General features: G+C 42.3%; 2 protein-coding genes across 2 annotated transcripts; one reads left to right on the top strand and one right to left on the bottom strand.

Moving 5' to 3' along the window:
• Positions 1–2,256: 2,256 nt before the first annotated feature.
• IDUA (alpha-L-iduronidase) lies at positions 2,257–12,344 on the top strand (the record flags this gene model as incomplete). Its single annotated transcript, XM_080363001.1, has 11 exons — positions 2,257–2,364; positions 3,013–3,108; positions 3,663–3,865; positions 4,282–4,461; positions 5,526–5,742; positions 6,338–6,553; positions 7,158–7,279; positions 8,528–8,653; positions 9,239–9,315; positions 10,087–10,187; positions 12,244–12,344. The coding sequence occupies exons 1-11, from the start codon at positions 2,268–2,270 to the stop codon at positions 12,342–12,344; spliced, it is 1,536 nt and encodes a 511-aa protein (XP_080219127.1). The 5' UTR covers positions 2,257–2,267.
• A 5,954-nt stretch (positions 12,345–18,298) lies between these two features.
• LOC308052239 (purpurin) lies at positions 18,299–23,306 on the bottom strand (the record flags this gene model as incomplete). The annotated part of the gene is made up of 4 exons (XM_080363084.1): positions 18,299–18,820; positions 19,906–20,018; positions 21,580–21,716; positions 23,190–23,306. 4 exons carry the CDS (start codon positions 23,304–23,306, stop codon positions 18,594–18,596), a joined length of 594 nt encoding a protein of 197 aa, XP_080219210.1. The 3' UTR covers positions 18,299–18,593.
• Between the last annotated feature and the right edge of the window lie 1,199 nt (positions 23,307–24,505).

Genomic DNA, 24,505 nt, shown 5'->3' on the forward strand with positions numbered 1-24,505 from the left:
TTCTTAATTCTCTGAGAACTATGAAATCGCTAGTGCAGTTTCTTCCCTGAAACCTTTGCTTAGCAAGGAAGCATACAGGGAGGAGCCTCAGTCTAAGAGGCTCAGAAATGCATGGGAAGGCACAGAAGGAAACAAATTGTGAATCTCAGCACAAAGTTCAGCATTGATTTAAAAAATCTGCTGTTTTCACTTTTTATCCAGTGGGCCAAGTACACCTTGCTAGCACAGATCAGTTACAGGAACACAGGATATTGTCAGTCATACCTAGGAGATCTCATCTGCATTTCACTTGTACCGCTTTCCATCCAAGCAAAGGCAAGGTGCCTGGGAGAGACTAGGTAAGACAGCAGAGGCAGAGCACAGACTGCACCGTACCAGTGGAATTAGGTGTACTGCTCTGGCAAGGCTGGAGAAATCACCTTTGAGAGGCACTGGGAAGACCCTGAAAAGCCCCCTTATATAACCGGGTCTGGACTTATCTCAAGGGTGCTTACAAAGCCTTTTGCTCTGGGCAGCCCGTGGTCAGAATTTAGGCACCAAGCCAAAGCCGTAGCTTGAGCCAAATGACAGGAAGTCACACTACCAAAATATTGTCAACAGAAGTTCATTTTTAATTCCTGTTTGGCACTTCGTACTGTCAAAACTTCGGCCTTGTCAGATTTCAGTTAAATCAAACCACAAGTTCAGAAGTTATGGGAAGTCATACACTGACCCACATATTACATTATGTTTGTTTTCATTGGATACCACACAAGAAAAGCCTTTCAGGAATTTAAAGCATATCTTCAGATGTATAATAGATAAATGACAAAAGACAGTTTTCAGTCCCTGGGTAAAAGCACTCCAGTGTTCCCATGCAGGTGCATGCCCTAATTTTGCTGCCTTTGGTCCTGCAAGATTCACTAACATAAAGGGATGCATCACGGGGCTACTTTTGAGTCTTTGAACAAAGCTAGATAAAAGGATTGCAGCCTGAGATCCTGGGAGTACAAGAAAAATAGTAAGCAAATACTAACAATGAAGTAAAATTACAAACATTGTGTGCATTAACTCAGTATTCTTTGAAAGATACAAAGCTGTTTCTCAGCTGGACCTAAACCAATAAGAAGCACTACTAAGAAAGCTATATTCTATATTGCAAATTAAGAGAACAGTAAGAAAGATTACATATGAGACAAGGTGGAAACAGCTGGCCTAGCAGTAGATAATCAAATGGAAACTGAAAAAACAGCTTAGCCAGAAAAAGTCCAGGTAAATTTTACTTCAGCAAAGAGTTAGAAATCTTAATATCCTGTTAAAAACTCAAAATCCAGCAAATTCATGATATTGCTTCTGTTGCTGCTTCTGGAATAGGAAAAGGGCATGGATTGGACAAGAAACATGACTTGCTTATGGTGAACACCTGTTACTTTAGAGGAAGGAAATTTGTGCACAATTCCAAGAACACTAGTGACATGTGAATTTTGAGAGCCAAAAGAAGGCAGCCATTTGACCCATTATCTGCAACCAAGTGCCACCTTTGCTATAATTTTTATTGTTGCACTTTTTATTACCTGCATTCTCCAGAGTGATGAATGGGGAACTTCACTACAATTTTACTGCCTTGGATAACCTTATGGATCACCTGTGGGAAAATAAGCTAATTCCAGGTAAGCACAGCTCTCTGCCTCCACAACTTGCTACCTCTGTTTGTTCATATTGTAATATCATCGAAGATTCTAAGAGAGTTTTGCCAACACTGCTTTTCATAAAAAAACATTATTTTCCTACTTGCCTTTACCTCGTGTCCATGTAAATGTAAACCGTATGAGAAAAACACTAATAGGACGATTAACACAAAAGGTTTTACATTGCTCTCAATGGCAGTTTGAGATGTATGAATTGGGACATGAGATCAGTTCGAGTAGAAAGTTTTGTACCCACTAATGTGTATCGAAAATGGCCAGATAAGTGAGTACTCAAGGTATAGCTTCCCTTGAATTTCTGCAAACATCCTCTGTTTAAAGTTCCCTCTGAGCCCTGAATTTATGATGCTAAGTATTAGTATTGATTACTATAGTCATTGACAAGTAAAAATATGTGAGCAATCTCAAATCTGAAATATTTGTTGCAGGGACATGTGAAAGGGAAAAGAAAGCCCATTTAATGATGCTGCTTCATTAACAAGTTTGTTTCAGATAAGGCAATAATGTCTTCATTCCTCAAAAGGAGAGAACACCAAAAAATAAGGAGACCGGTCTTTTCTGTCTTTTTTAGGATTTGAATTAATGGGGAATCCATCAGGATATTTTTTAGATTTTGAAGATAAGGAACAGGTAGTAAGATGGAGAAACTTAATTACACTTCTGGCCAGCAGATACATAGGTAAGTTACAAAAAATAAGAAAACAGCCCTGTTATTTATTCTATTGTAATCCCTTCTAACTACCTGAAGAAATTTTATATATTGTGATCGATTTCAAGGCCCTGGATTTCAGCACAGAACAGGAAAAAAAACATGCCAGAACAGACAATGGGACAATAGCTCCTTTTTTTGCTGATCCATGACCAACGTCCTGAATGAGCAGTATGTTCTGGGTAGCCCATTAGATCTGCCTCTGAGGACTGTTAATTCTGTTATGTTGTTGTGGTTGTAAACCACTAGCTTGCATTAGAACATAACCTGCATACTTCCCACATGCCAGCTTCAAATATGTCTAATGAGACAGAAGCCTCAACCTGAATAAAGGCTAGGTGAGTGTTCTAACCACAAAGCTGTAATTCACATCACCTCCCTCTCACCTTTCATCTTTTTCAAATATTGCTTCATTTCATTGAAAATGAGAGATCATTTTGAAACTACCAAAATCAAACTTCCCTCATTATTACAAAACAGGTAATATTTATACCCTGTTGTAGCTCTGGGTGCTGAACCTCACCTTCAGCCCTAATTGATAGGACTGTCTGGATTAGTGACTAATTAATAGGATTGACTAAATATGCAGCTCACTTATAAATAAGCCCTCTCCTACAGATAGGTATGGGTTGGAGCATGTTGCTAAATGGAATTTTGAAACATGGAATGAACCAGACCACCATGACTTCGACAATGTGTCCATGACAGTGAAAGGTAAGTATGTTTTGGAGCCCTTACTAGCATAGTGAATTAAGATGTGTGGGATGAGTGGAGGAATGACAGTGAGAAATGAGAGATACTGGCAAAGAAGTAAGTTAGTTAGGAAAGATAAGGAATGTGAAAGGTGTACCTAGTCTGTTTTGCTAAATTCACATTACTGATTACACTTAGTTTGCTGCTTGGACATCATTTTCCATACAGAGATAGTAGAACAGGGAAAACAGAACACTAAGAAGATGCAGTTCATTATTTGGATATAAAGTAAGGTTGCTGGAGGTAGAGGGGTGAAGGGTGGAGTAAGGAAGACTGTTCATTGACAGATGCATGCTTTGGGAACTTGCCCTCACAAGACTTTTGGAAGAAACTTGTGAATGCAGCTGAGATTTTGATGTCTTCTTGTATTGTCAGTGCATAAGGGAAGAGTAGTCCCCGTTTGTGAGGACCTGCGTCTAAAAGCAATAATAGAGTTGTAACATCTCTGTGTAGTTTCAGATCAAGGTTCTGTTTCGAGTTATCATCTTTAATATATCCATCTGCTTGGACTTCAGGGTTTCTCAATTATTATGATGCTTGCTCTGAAGGATTAAGAGCAGCCAGTCCTCTACTAAAATTTGGAGGGCCTGGGGATTCCTTCCACCCCTTACCCAAGTCACCTATATGCTGGAGTCTTCTGCGTCATTGCTACAATGGAACCAACTTCTTCACAGGGGAGACTGGTGTGAGGCTGGACTACATCTCTCTCCATAAGAAGGTCAGTCCAAGATTTCAGTTTAAGGCTATTTTTTAATCAGTTTAGTCCATGTTATATTTTATTCTGATTTATGAAGTTGATTTCCAGATGAGTGTCCACCCTATACCATGGCTAACTATTCTAATGCCACTTTGAAGATGTCAGTTGCAAGGCTTCAACTCAGAGCAAATTTGCCTTTGCCCAGTTCCCAGGGGGAAACAACTCCTCCATCTCTTTTCCATTTTATATTCTAGAGGACTTCATGCAAACAGCATGTACTGTGATGGATTAGGTAAAAATAATAATACTATCTGGCCCACAGCTCCTCAGGGATTCCAGGAACATGTTTTCAGAATGTGTTTATGCCTGTGAGTTACGTTTGTGTGTTTACTACTGCTTGCTCATTTTCTCTAAGCAGATAGGAAATATTGTTGCAGGGAGGTGGAAGTTCTCTCTACATCTTGCAACAAGAAGTAGAAGCGGTTGAACAAATTCAGAAGCTGTTTCCAAATTTTTCTTCTGTTGCCATATACAATGATGAAGCAGATCCAATGGTTGGATGGTCCATTCCACAGCCATGGCGAGCTGATGTGACCTATGCAGCTATGGTTGTAAAGGTAACTCAGTTCACTGTCTTGTCACAGTAGGGTCTCCTGGTGTGTTAAGGTGGTTGCAAATGTAAACCTACAGTGAATTTTTAAGCAGCTACTCAGAAGAGTAGATCCAACAAAAGAATAACTCCCTATTGATACAGCTGGAGTTTCCTCGAGTAATTTGTTTTCAATAGCTTTATTTCATTTGTATTAGTATTCTTCATCTTCTCTTAAAAAAAAACTAATTGAGAACTAGCCTTCCATGTGCTGCAGAATGTGTCAGATATTATATACAGTCCCTTAGTTAGATCCACCTGATAAGACTATATCCACATATCCTGTCTCCATGTAATACTACTGATATCTTCTCACTACTGCTAGCTGTCACCTCCATTAACTGAGAAATTATTTTCCAGTTCCTTCATAAGTTTTCTCTCATCAAGAGACATCAGATTATAATTAAGAAGTCCATTTTGCTCTCAGCATAAGCACATTCTTTGTCTTGGATTATACACATGGTTGTATAAGTACAGGGTACAGGGTATTTCAAAAAGGTGGACCTAATTTCAAATTGAGTTCATCTTTTTGCAACACCCTGTGGTTCCCACTGCAAGCCTGTTGTTTTGTGAGCCACTACCTTATGCAGCATCCAGAGTCCAAGCACCCAGACACTCGTCTAATGGGTACAAAATAACTCCAGAATCTCCAGTTCTCCAAACCATTTATATTTCATTCAGATGGTAAATCCAGACTACTAATTTAATATTCAAGACAGAGGAGTGTCATTTGTAGTGCGCTAACCAAGGAAATATATTCATAATTTATGCAGAGTTCTAGTAGTAGTTATTTCAGAGACTTTTTACTGGCAAAACCATGTGGATACTTGAAATTTTCCAGTGATCAATGTATCACCGAAAGAATAGTTTATCCGAGAATTGTGAAGTTCTTCAAACTTCTCTGAATGGCAGAGTGACAGTTCTTTTCAATACACTGTAAAGATTAAAACAAACAAGCAAATAAACAAACAGCGTCATATGTTTCTTGGATTTTCTGCAGGGCAAAGTTCCATGTTCTCTATGACTTTGCAGGTAATCACCCAGCATCAAAACCTGCTCATTTCCGAAGCAAACAACACCATCAACTACACACTGCTGAGTAATGACAATGCGTTCTTGAGCTACTATCCCCATTACTTCACACAGCGGACCCTGACAGCACGTTTTCAGATGAACAATACAAAGCCACCTCATGTCCAGATGGTGCGGAAACCAGTGCTGACTGTCATGGGCTTGCTGGCACTGCTAGGTATATTAAGCACTGATTAAAGAGCACATCAATAACCTCTTCTACCTAGAAGCTTCCTGCCTAAGGGAGATTATTTCAGCCACCTCACTATTGATAAAAGCAGGATTTCTCCTACCCTCTGTTCATCAGCTGTGTTAAGAAAGTGAAACTTCATTTCCTCTGAGAAATTATTAGCTCAGGAGATGTTCCTGACAGTCTGCTATCTATTTTATTGAATTTACTGCTTTTTCTATACTCTCTGTATGACAGCCACTCCCTTTTTGTTGACTGGTACTTCCTCTTGTGCCATCACATCAGGCTGCAGATGACTTTATGAAATCCTCACATCTGAAAGAGCCATGCAGCAAACTAAAGGAAGATCTAAATTTACTGTTACATGCTTAGATGTTGCTAGCTGAACTGCTAAGCATAAAAATTGCTGTAGTATGTGCATGCTCTCCTGTTGCAGAATAGGTCTGACTGAATGCTATAACTGATAAAATAAGCTAGAAGATAACTCAGCCTATCGATCCCTGTGTTTTGACCCCTCCTATATCAGAAGCTGATACAGGACTGACTAGCAGTAATGCTTACAGAGTTGTCACATTTTTTGAAGGAGAAAAGCAGATTTTTGCAAAAGTGAACAGCGGTGAAGGTGAAAGCACTGAAAACAGCAGAATTGGTGTCCTGGCATCTCTGCACACCCCAAGTGAGGTGCAACCCTCAGACAGCTGGCAAGCTACTGTACTGTTGCATTCAAGTGAGGATAACAGGACTTCATCCAACATCAGCACGATCATAGTGAACGCCACCCGCTTTCCCAAACTTAGAGGTAAACAAACATCGTGCAGACAGATCACATAATTGATCTTTAAGGTAGAACAGCTGCTGCAACACTTCTACTGAGTTGCCTTTTCTTGCAAGAGTGAGTTCATTTGCTAACTGTCTCTCATCTTTTGGGGATTCCAAGATTTTGTGAGGGATGATGGTGCTATTCTAGGAAAGGTTCTTTCCTAATGTCTGCAGCTTGACCCGGCTTTAATGGCAGCTGCAGGTGCAACTTTTTTTAAAGCAATTAATCTCAGTGTCTTTGCCTGGATATTGCCAGGTAACAATTCCCTTACTGGAGTGACTCCAAGACAGCCAACATGATTACACAGTTGATGCAGTTGACCAACAGATGTGTGTAGCACCTGTGCAAAAAATAAAAGGGTTTCAGTTCTGGTTATGGAAGTAATATCTTGAAATATAAACTTGGCAAATATGAATCGTAGAGCCTTGTAAGAGTGCTAGCCTCGTGATTTCCGGTGGAAGCCAGGCTCCGAAGTGTTGAAATCACTTGAGAAGGTAGACTTGAAAACCTTTTGCTAAATTTATTTTTGTTAATCTTTAAATCCAAGTAAAGAGTTTACTCTCTTTCATTTGTGTTCCTAAAGAGCTAGTGTATGTGACATATTATCTGGATAACAACCAAACCAATCCCTACCTGAAGTGGAAGAAGCTAGGAAGCCCTGACTTTCCTTCCCCAGAAGAGTTTCAGCAAATAAGGGATGCTGAGGTATGACCATGTGTTTGCTTGAAGTTTTGTAAGGGTAAAGTGGTTTTGAATCGGTTAACTACAGCTAAAGAGAGAAGAAATCAGCTCAGCTAGTCAAAAATTCCTTAGCCCACAGTCATGCACATTTCATATACATATGAAAATGCACTTGCAGTTACACAGAGAAATGTAGCTGATACACATCTGATGCCTTTGCCTTTATGTTATACAAGAGACCAAATGTAGATGACCAACTTCTTTATTACTGGCGTACCCTTAACCAAGGAGGCAGAGTTGCTTCAGAGCAAGTTCCACCTTCTTGCTGAAATTCAATGAGCCTTGAGGCCCTTTCTGTTCTGTGTCCCCAAGTAAGTCACATGGCCCTTTGTATGTTACAGAAGGGCCAAATTGCTATATTGGAGAGTTGAAATGAACCTCCCCCAATAACAGAAAACAAACAGCTCCCTGTGCATTGAAACAACTATCCAGTGCAAGTTCAGAAGACCCTTGGCATCTCTCAGGGGCTCACCAGGAGGCCTGCAGTTTCCCCTCATCCTCAGCAGTTCTGAATGTGCTCCACAGGGTACCGAGGAGTAACTCCCTACTGAAAAAAGCCATGCCCAGATTACTTACTGGATGTAAGAATATGTGAGCAGCCTGTCACTTCAGCTCTCTCTCCCATACTTTCCATATGCACTCAGATCCATGGCTTAAAATAAAAGAGGACACCTTTATACCCTTTGGGGCCCACAGACAGTAATTGCATTTTTATTTCAGTGTACAGTACTATGCCTTCTCTTCGCAGTCACCATAACCCACTATTGCTAAGGCCTGTGGGATACTGTAGGAGCCATCAGATCTTCCTTCAAAGAGGCACCAGCAAGGTCTTAGGTACTCTTAGCCATTATGTGAAACCTCACCCTCAGAGACCAGCTGAGTGACTGTTGTAGCTAGCAATAGCTTTCACTGCACACTAGGAATCCGTAGGTAAGAGACAGGGGTGTGGTTTCTAAAGGCTAGGAGACTGAAAGGAATGCACAGGAGGTTACTAAAAGTGATAGATTACACCTAAAGGCCATTTGTGATCAACCCAGTCTGAAATGGACAAATGCTCTGATTCTGAAGAGATGGAAAACAGCCAAGATAGAAAAGTCTATTGGTAATTCACAGTCCCAAAGTAAATACACAGTCACTTTACACTGATGTAACAGTTGGCCTTCAGGCATTGTAATAAAAGATTATTCACAATGCTTCTCTTTGGCTCCACAGGACCCGGTGACAACAGGCCCATTCCCATTTCCTGAAGGTGGCATCCTGACCCTGAAGCAAGACCTCCCTGTTCCATCAGTCTTTCTTATCCACATCTGTGCAAGACCGAGATCTGTTCCTGGTCAAGTATGTGTTGTATTCTACTGTCAGACCCAGCAGATCAGAAACTGCTTCCTGCTTTAAGTCTCATTAAGAAGAGCTGAACTATCATTTGAGCCTATTATTTGTTAGTAAATAAACAATTATTTTCTCCTTTGATGAGAAGACTTTCCAAGGCATAATTCAAGATAAAGCATTCCACAGCAAGTGGTAGGAGCCATCACTGAGATAGATGCAAGTTTATCCATTGTACTGGAAAGTGCAGTATCTTTTTAAAAATCACATCATGTGCTACCACACTTGACAACAGCTCTCCAGTTAATAACTAATGGCTAAAAATAAAATGGAATCATGGCTGTTGTATATTAGACATCTGTATCTGCTCATTCAGTCTCACCCATATTTATAGTGGTGCCCAGAGCCTCTGAAGGTCTTCTGCAAGGTGGACAGGTTAGAGACATAGGCTACAAAGCCACAGACCCACAAATTTTGCGTTTGCCCTGGTTTCAATGGAAAAAGTAAAAGCAAATATTAAGGAAGGATGAGCACAGAAGTCTGACCTGGCTGATTGGTTTGTACAGTTTTCTTACTTGGACATGTGTCTTTGGCCAGGTGACCGGTGTTCGTTTGATCCCTCTCACAAAGGGGCAGGTCATTGTGTTGTGGGATGATGGCTGTGTAAACTCAAAGTAAGTAGCTTTTAAAATAAAATTAATATAATCTAATAACCAGCATCTTACTCCCTAGATTGCCAGTAGTCCTAAAGTTGCCAGCAAGTGATTTCACAAATTAATGACTACTTGCTCCTTGAGAGATGCTACAGTGCATTTGTCTGACAAAATGAACTGTAGGACCTGCATGCAGCAACTGTGGTGGGCAACCCTGACTGACTTGTGGTCTGAGCAAGAGAATGTGCCTGTTGCTTAGTAGCATCCAATGGCATTTTTCAGGGACTTGCCTTCAGCATAACAGACAGGAAGATCCATGATAAAAGTTACATTAGCAGCAGGTGTCTGGGTGGGATCTTGCATATCCCTGTAAGGGATGTGAGCTGGAAGAGAAAACCTGCAGTTCCTTGCTCTAGCAAGTTGTCCAAGACTGGAAACCCTCTGAAGATGAACTTTCAGAGGCGATCCAGTGTGCCTCCAGACTCTCTCAGGAAGGACTGACTTAGCTCCTTTTCAAGCCAGTCTCCCTAGACTCTTCAGCCTTGATAAACCTGGTTTGGGAGTAAAAGATGCTTAAGAGTTTGTGATGCTGCCAGTACTCAATATAGCACATCCATCTCTGTGTTCTTCTGTGTGTTGTTGAAGCCATGATTCTTCCTAATACTGACAATTCATGCCATCCCACGTTTGGTAGGAATGGGTCAACTGAATATTTCATATAGCCCTGAGATTAGGATTTGATTGCTCATTGCTTTATTGGTTATATTTACTGAGTTGTCTGATCTTTTTCAGATGTTTAAAGACATTTGAAGTGGAGTTCTCACCAGATGGAAAAGCATACCAGCGGATTAATTCCAGAGACACAGTATTCACTCTCTGGGTCTACAGTCCAGGTAAGGCAAGAATATGCATATTATTTAATGTCATGTCAATAGTGCCACTCATGAATGTGCAAAACATCATTTAGTAACTACTGAAGGTACATAGCTTCCTCATCACATGCACTCCCATCACAAGTAAGAGCACATCTCTTCCTTTAGGATGATGTTCTCAGTGAAAGCCTTATTCTCAATTCAAGAGGACATTATTAGGAATATTATCGTGACTAAATTCCTTGTCACATAAACCAAAGTCACCCAGCTGTGGGGCTGCCAAGCTCCCTGAGAGGCAAAGCAGAACTTTTGTCTCTATCTGTAGCTAATCTAGAAACGTGCAAAAATGAGACCAAAAATTGCTCCACATGACTGGAGCTTGGTGTTATGCTCTTAGTAGTAGACTCAAGGCAACGCAAGTCTGAGGTTTGGGCTCAGTCTCATAGGTGTTGGTCATGCTTTTGCCTGCATTTGTACAATGCTCTTGTGGCAGGACAGTAGGACCAAACTGCCTTGGTAACACTTGCTTTGTACCACGGAGTCTGGAGGTGTTAGACTGCCTATGGATATGGCCACCTTCCATGAAGGGACTGGTTGTCTTGCATTTATTGTGTTTGCAGCTGTTCTAGGGGAAGGTCTCATCATGGTCATGTGTCCCTGTTCCCATACCTTTTTATGGCTTGGCAATGTTGAGCTACTGAGGTGCTCCCTTGTAAGAACAGAAGAGGTCCTCCTGTAGAACAGTTTGTCCTCGCTGTCTGAATACTTAGCCAGGGAAAGACCCCTCTCTTTGCTCTTTCCTAGAGATTTCGCTTTGGCCCTGACTAACTGCGTTAAGTTTTAGATGTTTCACATTAGAGAGTAGCAAGTTTAATCTTTGTTGATGGGCTAAGCTTCTCCCAGAGCCTGTTGTCATTTCTCATCAAGTACAGCCTAGATACAACAGGAACATATCCAGATGAAAAATGCTGAAAGGAGGTAGTGATATTTCCTTTGGGTATTTTTTTGTTGTTTTGGAGGCTAAAAAAGCCAAATGTGATCTAATCTGCAATGTGACTGTCCAACAAGTATGACTAATGAGCACTGGTCTGAGCTGTGTGAAACACAGACCTTGCCTCGAAGTGGTAGTAATAAAGATCAGTTGAGAGAGGTTTTTGCCAAAAACACAAGCTTACCTTAGCCTGAAAAAGGCTTAGCATCAGCAGTGGGTGCCTAATAAAGTTCAGAGCTATTATTGCAATGTAAATGCTACATAGGTAAGCAAAGACTGTAAGTCATGGCTAAGGCAAATTTCTGAAATTAGAATTCATTATCATCTAGTGGTGATTTAGTTGTTTGTTTCAAAAACAAAAAAAATAATAGGCTGCTTGAAAAGTCTTATATCTCAGTAGCCTTTATTGTCAGGTACTTCCTTCTCACTCATTTCTAGTGTTCTTTTTCTTTTAGAAAAAAAAATAAATACTAAAGCACACATAAAAATCAAGTAAATAGATGAGAAAAAAACACTTACATTGCTTGTGAGGTTGAAGACTCTGCTAGTGAAGGCTGTGTTCTTCGAACTGGATCAAGGATGAAAACCAGCAGAGTTACAGAACATCAACTCACATACCATTGGAGCAAGTGGTGCTGCTTCTGGAGTTGAGCAGAGGGGTCTCAGTCAGCCTGCATGCTTCTTGTTCTGCTTCTTTGTTTATCTTGTTCCAGAGGCAAAATCGCATCAGAAAGTAAGTCAGAAAAAAGGAAATTGCTAGTAGGGGGTTGCAGAAGATGTCGTAGCCTTCTTCCAAAGGCACTGCTGAGAAAGCAGTCCTGTAGCTGTACTCACCAATCCTAATGAGGAGAGAGGAGGTCCTAGGGCAACAAAACAAAAGAGCCAGTACTTGGCCATGAGGAATTTATAATAATTTTTAGTGAGGCAGGCACAGACACAGTTACATAGAGTGCAGAACTGATTTCACTACTTCCCCAGCCCATTCCACAAATCCACATTTTATGGGAGTAGTGCCTGCTCTGCATTCTCCAAGCACCACAGGTGTCAGCCTTTCACAGTTACTGTTTCTAACCTTTTCATTTGCAGGAGGCTCAGTCTCTGGCTTTTACAGAGTGCGTGCCATTAACTACTGGGGGAAGGCAGGCCTGTCATCTCTTTCTGTGGAGTATGTTGAAGCTTTCAAGTGACTCTGAAGAGTGATGCCTCGCTTGGTGTATGCTCCCCACAAATGACAACTCCACAGACAAAGAAACTCCTCCCAAGCTGAGGAGGGAGCATCAAAAGGACCTGATGAAACAAGTAAGGAATGTGAGTTAGAAGCAACTGCTCCTGTTAACTCTTCAGAGCTCAAAAGATAGCATTATTAAACAGCCAGAACTGACAGCCCAACTCTTACAGTTGTAAAAGACAGCTCTAGGACTGGGATTCAGCTTGGTCACTAGGAATTACAGGAATTAATACTTATTATTCCCCATTTTACGCTGAGCTAGTGGTCAGGACAACCCAAGATTTATACAGGTCACAAACAGCAGCAGAAGCAGGACCATCACTTCACTGTATAAGTGAAGATGGCAGCAAAGGCACAAGGAAGACCTGAGAGTGAACTGCCAGGCTGTCCTGACATAATGGTTTGATGGAAAAGCACACAGCAACCAGATGCATCCAGAGTATGAAGTGAAGGACCCTTGCTTCTCTGCCAGTTAGTCACACATGCCCCTGTGGGTTATTTCAGAGCATTTGCTGTGTCTTCAGATGTATGAGGTTCTTCAGCCTCTCATACAAGGGTTTCCACCCTGCTGTGACTGCAGTTGTGGCTGTTATTTGGATGCCAGACCTATTTTGCTCCCACAGGCAGAGGAAGGGGTAGCAGCTCATTCTCTGAGGTGAAGAAGGCACAGGAAGCTCTAGCCTCCAGGCTTCCCTGCATTTTCTGATTTCTGCTTGTGCCCAAGTTACCTGGTAGGACTGTGGCCACCAGTTGCTGCCTCATTGTGGTAGAGGCCCTAACCCTGAAAGCCCTCTTCATCTCATTTCAGTCACCTAGGCTGGCCTTCTACAACCCTTACAGCTAATGTCTCCCCACAGCATGCCTCCCCTCTCAGCCTGTAAGTGACCTGAGCCTTGGCTTTGGGTGACCCGGAGAAAGCTGAAGTGCTAGTGTTTTCATATTAGAGGAGAGCACACTCTTGAATGCGACAGGGCTGCTACTGACAACTACTTAGGAAATTAACCCAGGAGAGTTTGAGTTGCTGTGTTTTGCAAAGTTTGTGTATAAGCATGTGGTAGCCCCAGACCATGGGATACAGAACATGTTTGTCCGTCCTTCTAGCTGCCAAGCACTTTATGTAACAGCAAAGTTCCCTGAAATTTAAGGTGTGGCTTTTTACTTGCTCCTTTTTACAACTGGCACAGTTTGAAATGTGCTTTTAAAATGCTTGTGGACGGAAGGATAGTGCCAGTGAAAACAGCTGGAGTGTTTTTCATGAGAGGAGCAACTAACACTGAGAGGTTGCACTAACAAATCCCCTACTGCTCTCCTTGCTGACCTCAGCCACCTCACCAACATAACAACAAAGACTGTGTATTTGATGAAACATCCAGGCCTCGGACAAAAGAACCCCAAGTTTGCACAGTGGGAGCAAGCTGAACTACCTCAAATGACCTTGCTTTTACAGAAAAGTATAGAAAAAGTCAGTATATATGAGATGAGGCCTGTATCTTCTTACCTTCTGGTTACTTTTTCATGTACTTATGCTGAAAGTGTGCCTTAAAAGATTAGTCTTGTTGCAGAACTCAGATGAAATATTTCTTGCCTCAATGAAGTCTGAATAAAGACCACTTGTCACATCTCAGTCTGCTAATTCCTTGCCCATAAAGGCTTGTGCAGAACTTTTAAAATTTAATGTCTACATAAAAGTGCTAGTTAATACTTGAAACTTCAGTTTTCTGTATCCATCTGTCACTGACTCTGATAGGTTTTCAAAAACTGTGTGTTTAACTTTACCATCTCCTCCGTTACCAGGCAGTGATCAGGCCTCCCTCACAGTTTCAGTTTTCATAAGTGCCAGACGTGCAGAGCACTAAGTGGGACGTAACAAGTGCTTGATAGTTCTGCAGCATCAGAACCAAAGCAAGACTGCAGAGCACTCAGGTGTGTCTCTTGCTGGCCATAAATCCAAATAGGAAAATCCAATGGCAACTGCAAGATGAGATTGATTGCCTACTCTTCAAGCAAAAGCTTCCAAGGCTATGTAACAATTTTGCAACTGCTTGTTGAAATGAAAGCTATAGGGGAAAACCTTTCAAATCAGTGTTTTATATTGTCTAATTGTATATATACTTCATTTGTTACCATCCTTTGTGCCACCCAATAAAAACAGTTTTTAATCTTTAACATGAGCTGTGTAAAAACAAGATCTGATCATTGTGTTCTGGAAATTGCTTAAAACTCTTGTGTCAACAATTTAATCTTGGAAAGGAAAGCTTGTGCTCAAGGTATAAAAGATAGCTTGATTGGTGCAAGTTCCAACATTACATAAAAATAAAGTATGAAGGGATTGTGACCATAAGAAATTTAAAGGCTGACATAGCATCTTAAATGTATAGATTGCCTCAGTTATCACAGCCCAGGGAAAACTGGTCTAACTCAACATGGTATCATAGTGTCAGATTTGAGGACTTGCAGTGTCCTTGCTGCGAGTACGTTCACTGATGTGTAAAGGGCAATATCCTTGCAGGGTTCCTCCTGCTGTTCCACAGTGGCCTTTCTGCCAGCACTAAAGGAGCTTTTGAGGACAAAACAACAGTCCTTTTCATTTGTAAGCAGCTTTTTCTTTTCTCTTGTTAGTGGAAAGTTTGTGCAGGACAGAAATTATGACCTAGGACGTACACACACACTTAAGACCTGTAACATAAGGTTTGTTCTTATCAGCCAGCCCAAGCAGCAGACAGAAGTGTGTCTACCTCTGCATGTACCCAAGATGTTTTATGTTGAACTCAATGGAATAACAACAGAAGTGTAAATCAGAATACACTTGTAGCTGCCTGCCCTACCCTGCCTTGTCTTTCACATTTCCTGCAGTTGCTGGAGAGAAATGGATATAAGCTACCTACCATCTGTTTATTAACTCACCAGATCATATGATGAGGGCTTCCATGTTGTCCTGATGGGAACATGTTCCCCCAGTTCCTCCAAAAACAAGGCAGATTCCTGGGGTACATATAACTCCACAGTTTATTCTCCCAGAATCACCACTATCCTCCTGCAAACCTGGAGGTAGAACCTTGTGTGGCTAAGGGATTTCCCTGTCTAACTCATCTAGACAGAACATACCAAGCACAGTAAGGATCTACTTGGTCCTGCATATAGATCCTTCTTGCTAGAACTCCCATCTGCTCTGGTCATGTAGTTATTATAACTGTAGACATCAAAAATCCCACTTCTCTAGGACGGGTAGTATTGGTCTGAATATCCTGGCCAAAGGTCAGGCTCCTTCAGCTAAGGGTTAGTGTTGTGTAATCACTTGTGATACAAGTCCTAAGTTCACATATCTCCACCCCAGTACTTCCTTTTTAGAGAGGGAGGCAGGTGGTGAACTTTCCGTCAATGCACTGACCTTGCACTTGGCCCAGCACAAAAGGTTGATATTTTTTTCAACACTCAATAGTCTCTATCTGTGTAGTTTTTTGTTTGCATTGCCTGCTGGTGCTACTCTTCTGTTTCTGATCTTAGCTTTAGTTGGTAGTTCACCATCTTGTTCCATGTCAGGGTAGCTTTACCTAGACCAGAAGAGCAAGGAACACCTTTATTTGATGCTGTCTGAGAGCCTTAGGAGTCCTGCCTGAAAATCCAGGGAAATACAAGCTTGAGAGGCTTCCCTGCATCCCTGGAGTAATGCCTCTGGCCTTGGAGCAGAGTCTTCAGTCACTGTTTTTTATGCTCCTTTGAAGAGATGCAGTAGATTATAATTGGATACTGTAGGTAAGATTGTGCAAGAATCTTTCAGAAGCTGTTTTGTAGGGTAGTCCTCTGAAGGTCTTTGCTCAGTATCAACCTTGTACCACATACCTTTTGAAAGCCTCAGGAGCGGGAGCTGTTTAGCGTGGCCTTGCCTCTATGCTTCGTAATCATGACCTGTGCTGACAAACCACAGGGTTCAGCAAGGTGCTGAAGGTGTTCTGGACTGGTAGTTTTATTAACAGGAAATGTTCAAAGTGAGTGTGATTTTACGAAGAGCAGTGGGAAACTTATGTCAAAAATATTGACTCAGATTACCCTTTTCCTACACGCAGTTGTCTAGAAAATATTCTTTTGGTTCCCTCTATCTGTAAAATTATTGCCCATAAAACCTGTCGTTTCTAGATCTTTCAGTTCTATACCCTTCGGATACTGGAGGCTGGATTATGAAGGCCGTGGTGAGTAAATTATTGCTTATTTAATTAGAAACATAAGTAACTGCTCATTCAAAGCAATGTCCCAGTGTTATTGAAAGGAACATCTACTTTATTGCATTTGTGATTCGGAAATATTCTATGCTGGCTTTTGAGTATTTAGATGTACCAGGACTAACCATAAGATATTACCAGGCAGCAAGGATCACACTATCAGCTTGATCTCAGAGTTGTTGTTCAAGAGGATTTCTTAGCTTTGGAATTTAAATAGCAACATTGATGGGAGAGGTATGTTGTGAATGCCAGGACCCTGCAGGCACACACAAGGCTTTGTTGCTTTGTGCAGTCTCACCTGGGGTCTGCACTCCCATTCTAGCCATTGCCTATGGTCCACAAACCTTCCTGACCTCAGCCCAGGCCCCTACCCCTTTGAGAGCCTTTCTGCAGGTAGGTCTGCGTCTGACCCACCCTCCAGTCCTGTTTCTCCTAAGAGTTTCCTCGCAGTCATGCCTGTGCCCTGACTTGTACCTTGCTGCCCACGCTCACTGGCTGGACCTCGCAGGTGAACTCCCTAGACCCACCCTGTCATTGTGCATTTGTCTGATGATCAGCACTGTCAGGTGACCCGTCCCTGTCAACCCCCCTGCTCTGCTCCCCCTACTTGATGCCAGGGAGGGACACTGCCATGCCTGTGCTGGGGCCACCTTTGGCTGCTATCTCACCTCCTCTTGGTGAGCAGCTGCGCTCTTCCTGCTCCCTAACAGGATAGCAGATAACAAAAAGCAATTCCAGAGGTGTTTTTTTTTTTAAAAAACATTTATTGACAAATGCCACTTTACGTATTACCTTGAAAAGTCAAATATCAATACTGTATTGCACATAGTTTACAAAATCCCCGATATTTTATTGTGTTTTTCAGGAAAATAGCACTAGTCCACACTATTATTTTTTTATTAACTGAGTAGCAACTTCAAGACCAAGAGGTCTGGCTTCTTTCTTTAAGGATAGGATCAGAAGTGTACTTTTAGCAGGCCCCTGGAAAGAAAGAAAAGTAAACTTTAGTCCTTGTAAGAAAATTTGCAAAGAAGTGCTTTAACAGCCTTTTAGTCTTCAGTGAAGCTGTAGCTACAATGTTCCTAGGATACTTCTGAATCACAGTAAAGCATTAGAATGGGGGGGTTGCAAAAGTTGCTGTTTGGATTCCTCTGTTTGTTGGCATAGCACTTGTGCAGGCTTTGCTAGTTCCAGCTGACCATGAGTTTCCAGCTTACATGAGCACCTGGACATGAGCCCACAAACCAGCTCCCCTCCCTCTGCTACAGTAAGCAATATGGAGGGGCAAGGGGCAGGGGTGCCCATACCAATCTCATAATCTTGGATGATGCCAGTACCTGCTCTGTAGTGGAGGACTGACTCACATAACAAGATCAGCTCCCATGCCTCCAGAAAAAAATTGCTCACAAAATGAGCTTTAGACATGTGTGTGTGTAACACAACTGATGACTTTAACTGACAGCAGACAGTCAGAACCACTGCTCAGAACCCTCATCTCTGCTACTCAGACTGCCCAGAAGATAAACCATGGTGGAGCTAAAAAGAATGAGGTTACTCCTTTCTGGAGGCAGCTTCTCCTCCTTTCCTGGAGGACAGTGCACAGAGCTAAGGTAAGGTGCTGTTATCCAGGTGGCCTAAACAAGCATTTTGAAGTGCAGAAACACCAGGTTGTTACACCTGTTAGAGTTGTTACACCTATTAGAGTAACAAAGCTGATCTTCCTCTGGTAGTGTGCCAGTTTCAGCTTACAGGATTCCTGTAAGGGCAAACATAAGGCTGCAGAACCGGCCTATAACAGGCTTTCTGCTTTACATGGACTTCCTTTTGCAGCCATTGTCTTATCAAATATAACATGAAAAAAAAAAAAAAAAAAAAAAAAAGAAGTTACTAAAAGAGTGGACTTTGATTTGCTACCGTTCTGTTGCATTTACAGCAAATGCAACCACCTACTCTACAGGCTGCCAGTGCAGCCATTTAAGTGGGTTTGCTCATCAGCCCAAAGTACCTGACTGAAGCACGGGCTGGAACTGGCCAGACATACAGATTTCTTCCTGCTTCTGACGCACAATGCGCTGAATGGCTGGGGGGAGGCCACGGGGGTTACGTGAGAAGATCAGGGAGTAGCCATCATCACAAGACCCATCTTCCTTTAGACTGCGGCAGGCATAGGTAATGGCATAGTTGTCATAGTCGGTGTCAATCACCCAATAGTTGTCGCCTGAAACATCAGAACACTCGTGTTCGTCGTGGTGGGCAAAACAGAGCAGAGGTGAACCTAGTCATCCCACAAGGAGACACCTCACTTCGGCAAATGGCAGGAGTAGCTTCCCAAAGGAAGTCACCTCCCACACCCAGCTTATCTCCACACCCTGAATTGGAGAACAGGGACAAGCACAGCGCATCTTGACTACATGTTGGTCTCTATGATGCTCAGTGCTTTTCATCTTTGATTTCTTAGGCTAGAAGTATTAAGGACTAGGACTTTCCACATTTTCTATTCCAAAAAAATGGCTTCATGTTTTTCACATGGGGGCAGGGCATACAGGTTAAGTTTTGGGCATCCAGATTACACTTCCTATCTGAGAAGCCTCAGCAAAGCATGTCTCCTGTCTTCCAGCCTTGCTCAACTAAATGCATTTTGTTGTGGTTAATCTGCCAGTACTCAGTCAATTTAATATTCCTTTCTTATGCATTAGCAGGCCAGGTCCTGCCCAACGTCCACAGCTGGAGCCCTGCAGCTATGGGAGACTCAGGCACAAAGTATGGGGTTTGCAGGGTGCATAACTGAGGTTCAGCATGAGCAATTTCTGCAAGGAGAACTTGAGTTAACAGCTCCATTTTGTTGAATCCAGCTGTGTCTGCCTGAGAAGAACTGTGCCTGGCTGCTGGAGTGCAGATGTGAGTCTGCATGTCGCCTCCCTCTAACTATGAGGAGTACAAGGATGACTGATCCTCTGCACCTTTATAATGCCCAATGTGGGGCGGAAAGTATTGCTTCCCTAGGCTCATCACCCTACTTGGCTATGCAAAACCCATATATGTGTCCCATTGCCTCTAAGCTGCATCCTCCTTGTTAATATATATGAATATATTTGTTGGGTCTGTGAGGAGTCTCTGGATACTGACCCTTCTATGGAGATAAATGGTACTGCTTCAATAAAGAATCCCCCCAAAAAAGGATGCTTTGTCTTCACTTAGAGCAGTCTGAGCTCAACTGTTTTTTCTGGTCATATACTGAAACACACAAATCTGGGGAGCTGTAAGCTACTCTCCAGCACCACAAGGCTGAAGCTGTTCACTCACCACCACTGGAGAGGTAGCTGGCCAGGCCCTGATAAGTCATGTACATTTTTGCTGGAGTGGTTGGGTCAGGTACTGTATATTGAGCAGCCATGTCAGCACAGATCACCCAGAACCTGCAACAAGATCCATAAGACTGAAGGTAAAACCCTGTGGCATGTGGGCTTCAAATGAATGTCCCTCATTCAGGACTTAGGCAAGAACCAAGCTATAGTTCAGCACAACTGCCTCAGGCATGGCCGTGGCCTTTCTTCATACAAAGTCACTGTTTGTCATTAAGTAATGCAAAACTGTGACAGTGGCCACATCACTGACAGTGCATTGTTGCTGTCTGGTCCCCTCCTCTGCTGTGCAACCATGGGGACTGGGGCAGTACCCTGATGCTCCTTCAGGTCAGCAGGCTTTTTACCACCCATTTCTGTGCAAGCAGACAGCCACCGAGCAAAACGATGGAAGTAATTTTTTGATTCCCTGCTAGCAGTTTGCAGAACGAGCTGACCTGCATTTGGGCTCATTTACTGTGTCCCTAGGCAGAGTCAGGGACCTGTCTCTTCTCTCTTGAATCCTTCCTAGCTCTATTGGCACAGGGACATCTGTTACAACACAGAAATAATTACAGCCATTCTGCTGTCCAAGCTAGTTCAAGACCTTCACACAGACTGTGGAAACCCTGTGGGTGCCCAAACAGTCTGCCTTCATTGTCCATTTCTTCTAATGCCCTTCTTTGATTGGTATCTGTTTGCCTTGAATACCAACTACATCTTAGCATAGTTTGTCAAGTATTATCTGGATTTATGAAATTCTGGAAGGTTCTTCATTCCCTTCCTTGTACAGGCTGCACTTCTCCTTTACCTTGGCATTGCAGAAATAAATTCATGGCAGCCCTGACACCCCACTTGGTTTTTGAAGAGACCTTTCAGGAATTTTCCCACCCACACTATGTGGCATGCCTGCAAAGCTTCATTTGTTCCGTGCCAAAATATCCTGGAATGCTGTGCTGTTATGACTTACAAGATTCATAGCCATGTCCTCTATTCTGTTATTCATGCAGTTAGACAGTTTTGGTAGCTAATGCACAACAAAACTAGTGCTAGCCTACTGAAAGCCCCAGATTTTCTTTCCTACACCCAGAAAGCTATTTAATCCCTTTAGATGCTTTAATTCCTTATAGTAACCATGACCAACAGGCAAAACTCTAAAGTTTCTTCCATCTATCTGTTCAGACATTTCAAGGGCATCCAGGAGTTAACCACATGTTTTCCTCAGAAGTCTATCCAACACTGCATTGAAAGATCTGTGAAAGTAATGCTCATTACACTCCTCCTTCTGAATCTCTCAGTGAAATGAGAGCTGCCCTGCGCTCGCAGGGCCGCAGGCTTCGCTAGTTCCTCTCACATGGTTGCAAGTCATATACCTAACTGCTCCATCACTCAAGTTTCACTTTATAACTGACATTATGCTGCAGTTTTGTGGTGCATCCAGACAAGAGCTAGGCTGAGAAGTAACCCAGGACTTGAAAGTCTCTAACCTCTGCCTCTAATATATTCCCTTGATTGAGCTTCCGTTTTTGATGAAGAAAACCCAGTCATGTTGTGTACTCAGGATAGATCACCTTCCATATTCCCCTTCTCTAACACCTCATGGCAGCAGCTAGAGCTGAAAGTCAAAAGAGCTCACCCAAAAAGCTTCACTCGGCCTTTGGAAGATGCTGTCATAGTGCCATCTTCCTCCACGGTGTATTCAGCAGAGATGTTGTCCTGAAGGAAAAGGCCTTCTGGATCCTTCTTGGCCAGGGCGTACCATTTTCCTGCATACTAACATGAAAGACTATTAATATCTGGATTAATCACCACAGCAAGATTAGCACAAAAGTAATTTTGTAAACATAGAGCCCTTCTCACTACCCATTGCCTGGCCTATGAAGGAAGTCTGAGTTTGAGTGTCTACGTAGCACACAGGTCCTGCTACACCATCTCGTGCCTCTGTGCCAGAAGGAGTGGGTGTAGCAGCTCTGCACTTCTGTGCGCACATACTCTCATCACATGAGACATTCCTATCACAGTGACCTTAACACTGAAAGCTTCTCCCATCCTGAGATGCTGGCTGGAAGTCAGGCCAGTTCTTCCCTGTTCCCATTCAGGCCCCTGCTTTTCTGTGGAAGATGCCATCAACAATACTAAACTGTAGCCACAAAGACCTTTAGCAAGCTGTCTGGAGGCAGCCTTGTGGCTATGGGGGTGCCACAATGGATCTCTGACAGTGAAAAGGATCTGCCCAGCAAAGCAGAAAGTGATGGCTTTGTACACTGTGAAGAAGAAAGGATGTGTTGGGGAGACTAGCAGCAAGCAGGATGAAATGAGATTAAGGGGAAGAAAATTTATAGGAAAAAAATGGATCCCTGAAAATCCCTAAAAAGCTCTATCTAGTAAAATGAAAAAAATATTTAAATGGGTGAATGACAGACAAGAAGGGCCTCAAAAGTAACATTGCTAGTAAAAATAATGAGGAAAGGAGAACTTAGTTGTGTTAAATTTAGTTTTTCAGGGAAGCAATGAGATCTGTTTGTCAAGTTCCATACATAAGCCTGAAACACAATGTGTGATTCCCAAACACAGAAGACTGAGAAAAACGTTGACTTTTTAAAACTGGGATGTTTCTAACGCTCTCCTCAGACATGGGTTTGTTTCCAACAAAGACAATCTTATATAGAGGAAGTCCTGGCCCCACTCCAGCTGCAGCTGGAAGTGATGTTTGCTGAGAGACGATCAAAATAGATTCTGGCACACCTGTCTGGATCTTTCCAACACCAGGATAGCCCTAATTTCCTCCTCAGAGGCAGGCAGATTAAATGCTGTGTTTAAACAAGAGCCAGTCTGTGTTCAGGATAGCTAACTAGATAAATTTTCAGTTTGCTATGACTCCCAAGAATGGCTAGTGGTGGATGCAAATCCGCCAGGGCATGTGTTTGGGCTTTCTCTGAGATCAGGATCTAAATTATTTCACTCACAGTTCCACTCAAAGTTGAGATCTGTACTGAGCTTCAAGCTAATGGAAGATGACATCTGACAGACTGGCATCCCTGACTTTCAAGGCCAGCTTTACTGTAACGTTCAGAAGGTTAAACAGTAGCAAGAAAAACAAACTACAAGAACAGTGTCTGAGAGACAACATACAAAAGAAGTTAACTTCTGGTAATTAACCCCTTTAGATTAACACAACTCATAACCTGGAAAAACAGTTTATATATGAAGCTTCTTCACATGTACTGTTGCTGTAACCATAATTACCCTTTTTGGATCAAAATTGTCTTTCACAGCGAAAGACTCCACTGCACAGGTCTGAGCTAGGCTGTATTCAACAGTGGAGAAGACCGAGGCCAAGAAAACATACTGTGTGTATTTCATTCTGCAAGACAAAAGCAAATGTGAAGTTTTATTTCATGCAGTAGGTGTGGGTAGCTAGTGCTCTGCCTACAGAAACATTCTCTTCAATTTAAAACTAGTTTATTTCCAGGCTGAGTAGGCTATTAAATCCTCCATCAAGAAGCCACCATATTGTGGTGCCTAAATCCAGTCAAAACTGAGCATCAATGGCAATTACTTTGCCAGACTATTTTGCTTCTTGGTAGTAGTATTGCTTTTCATTACATTTTTACATTATAGATCAACCCAGACTCTGGATAAGGTTGGTAAAGACTGATAAAAATTTGAATTTTTTTAGTTTTTTGTTTTCACAAGAAGAATAATGTTCTGATGAGCTCTGGCAAAGCACTGTAGGTTGTAAGGATGTTATTTCATGGTGGTTGTCCACTTCGCTTTCAAAAGTAGCAAAGCTGTGTTCTTTATGGCCAGTTCTCATCATCAAAATAGGCTCTTCCTAACTGCCTACTCTAATGGCAAAATACGTCTTGTTATTGTCTGCCATCAGACCATTCTCTCTACGATCATGAGAAATAATATTCAGTGTCTAGAGGCTTGGTCTACCATTGCAGCACAGCCACAAGGTAGCCATGGCTTTATTTGTCTCCTTGAGTATCCCAGCTCATCTCTTTCCCAACACCTTTGTTTCTCACACTTTGGGAAGAGAGCACCTGCACATACATTCTTGCAAAGTATTTGACTCTGAATACCTCTTCTGGTGCCAAGATAAAACACGGTTACCTGAAACCTGCCTGCGGCATCCAAGCTAAGCTACCAACCCAGAACTTCCAAACAACTGAGCAGCTATTCTGTTCTCAGCTGCTGCCCTGCAAGCTGCACTTCCTTGCTGCAAGATGTGCTGATCTGGCCTTCCTCTGAAGAGAGACCTACCTGTTGGGGTAGAGGTGTCGGAGATCCCTGAGACAACTCTGCTTCAGTCTTTCAGCTGCAGTCAGCAGGACAGTTTTGTGTCAATTGCCCTCCAGCTGCCTTTAAATAATGAATCCGCAAAGGCACTAATTGGTTATTTTTGCTCGTGTGCCTGAGTAAAATGCTTAATCTTGGATAATCCATTATGTAAAAACAGACTGTAATCCTCACACTGGTGGGTCTGACTGCTATACTAATACGAACACAGCTTTTACATAATGGAAGAAGCTGCATAGAAAGCTAATAAGTCTATT

The sequence above is a fragment of the Nesoenas mayeri genome (genome assembly GCF_963082525.1).
Source record: "Nesoenas mayeri genome assembly, chromosome: Z".
Lineage (NCBI taxonomy): Eukaryota > Metazoa > Chordata > Aves > Columbiformes > Columbidae > Nesoenas > Nesoenas mayeri.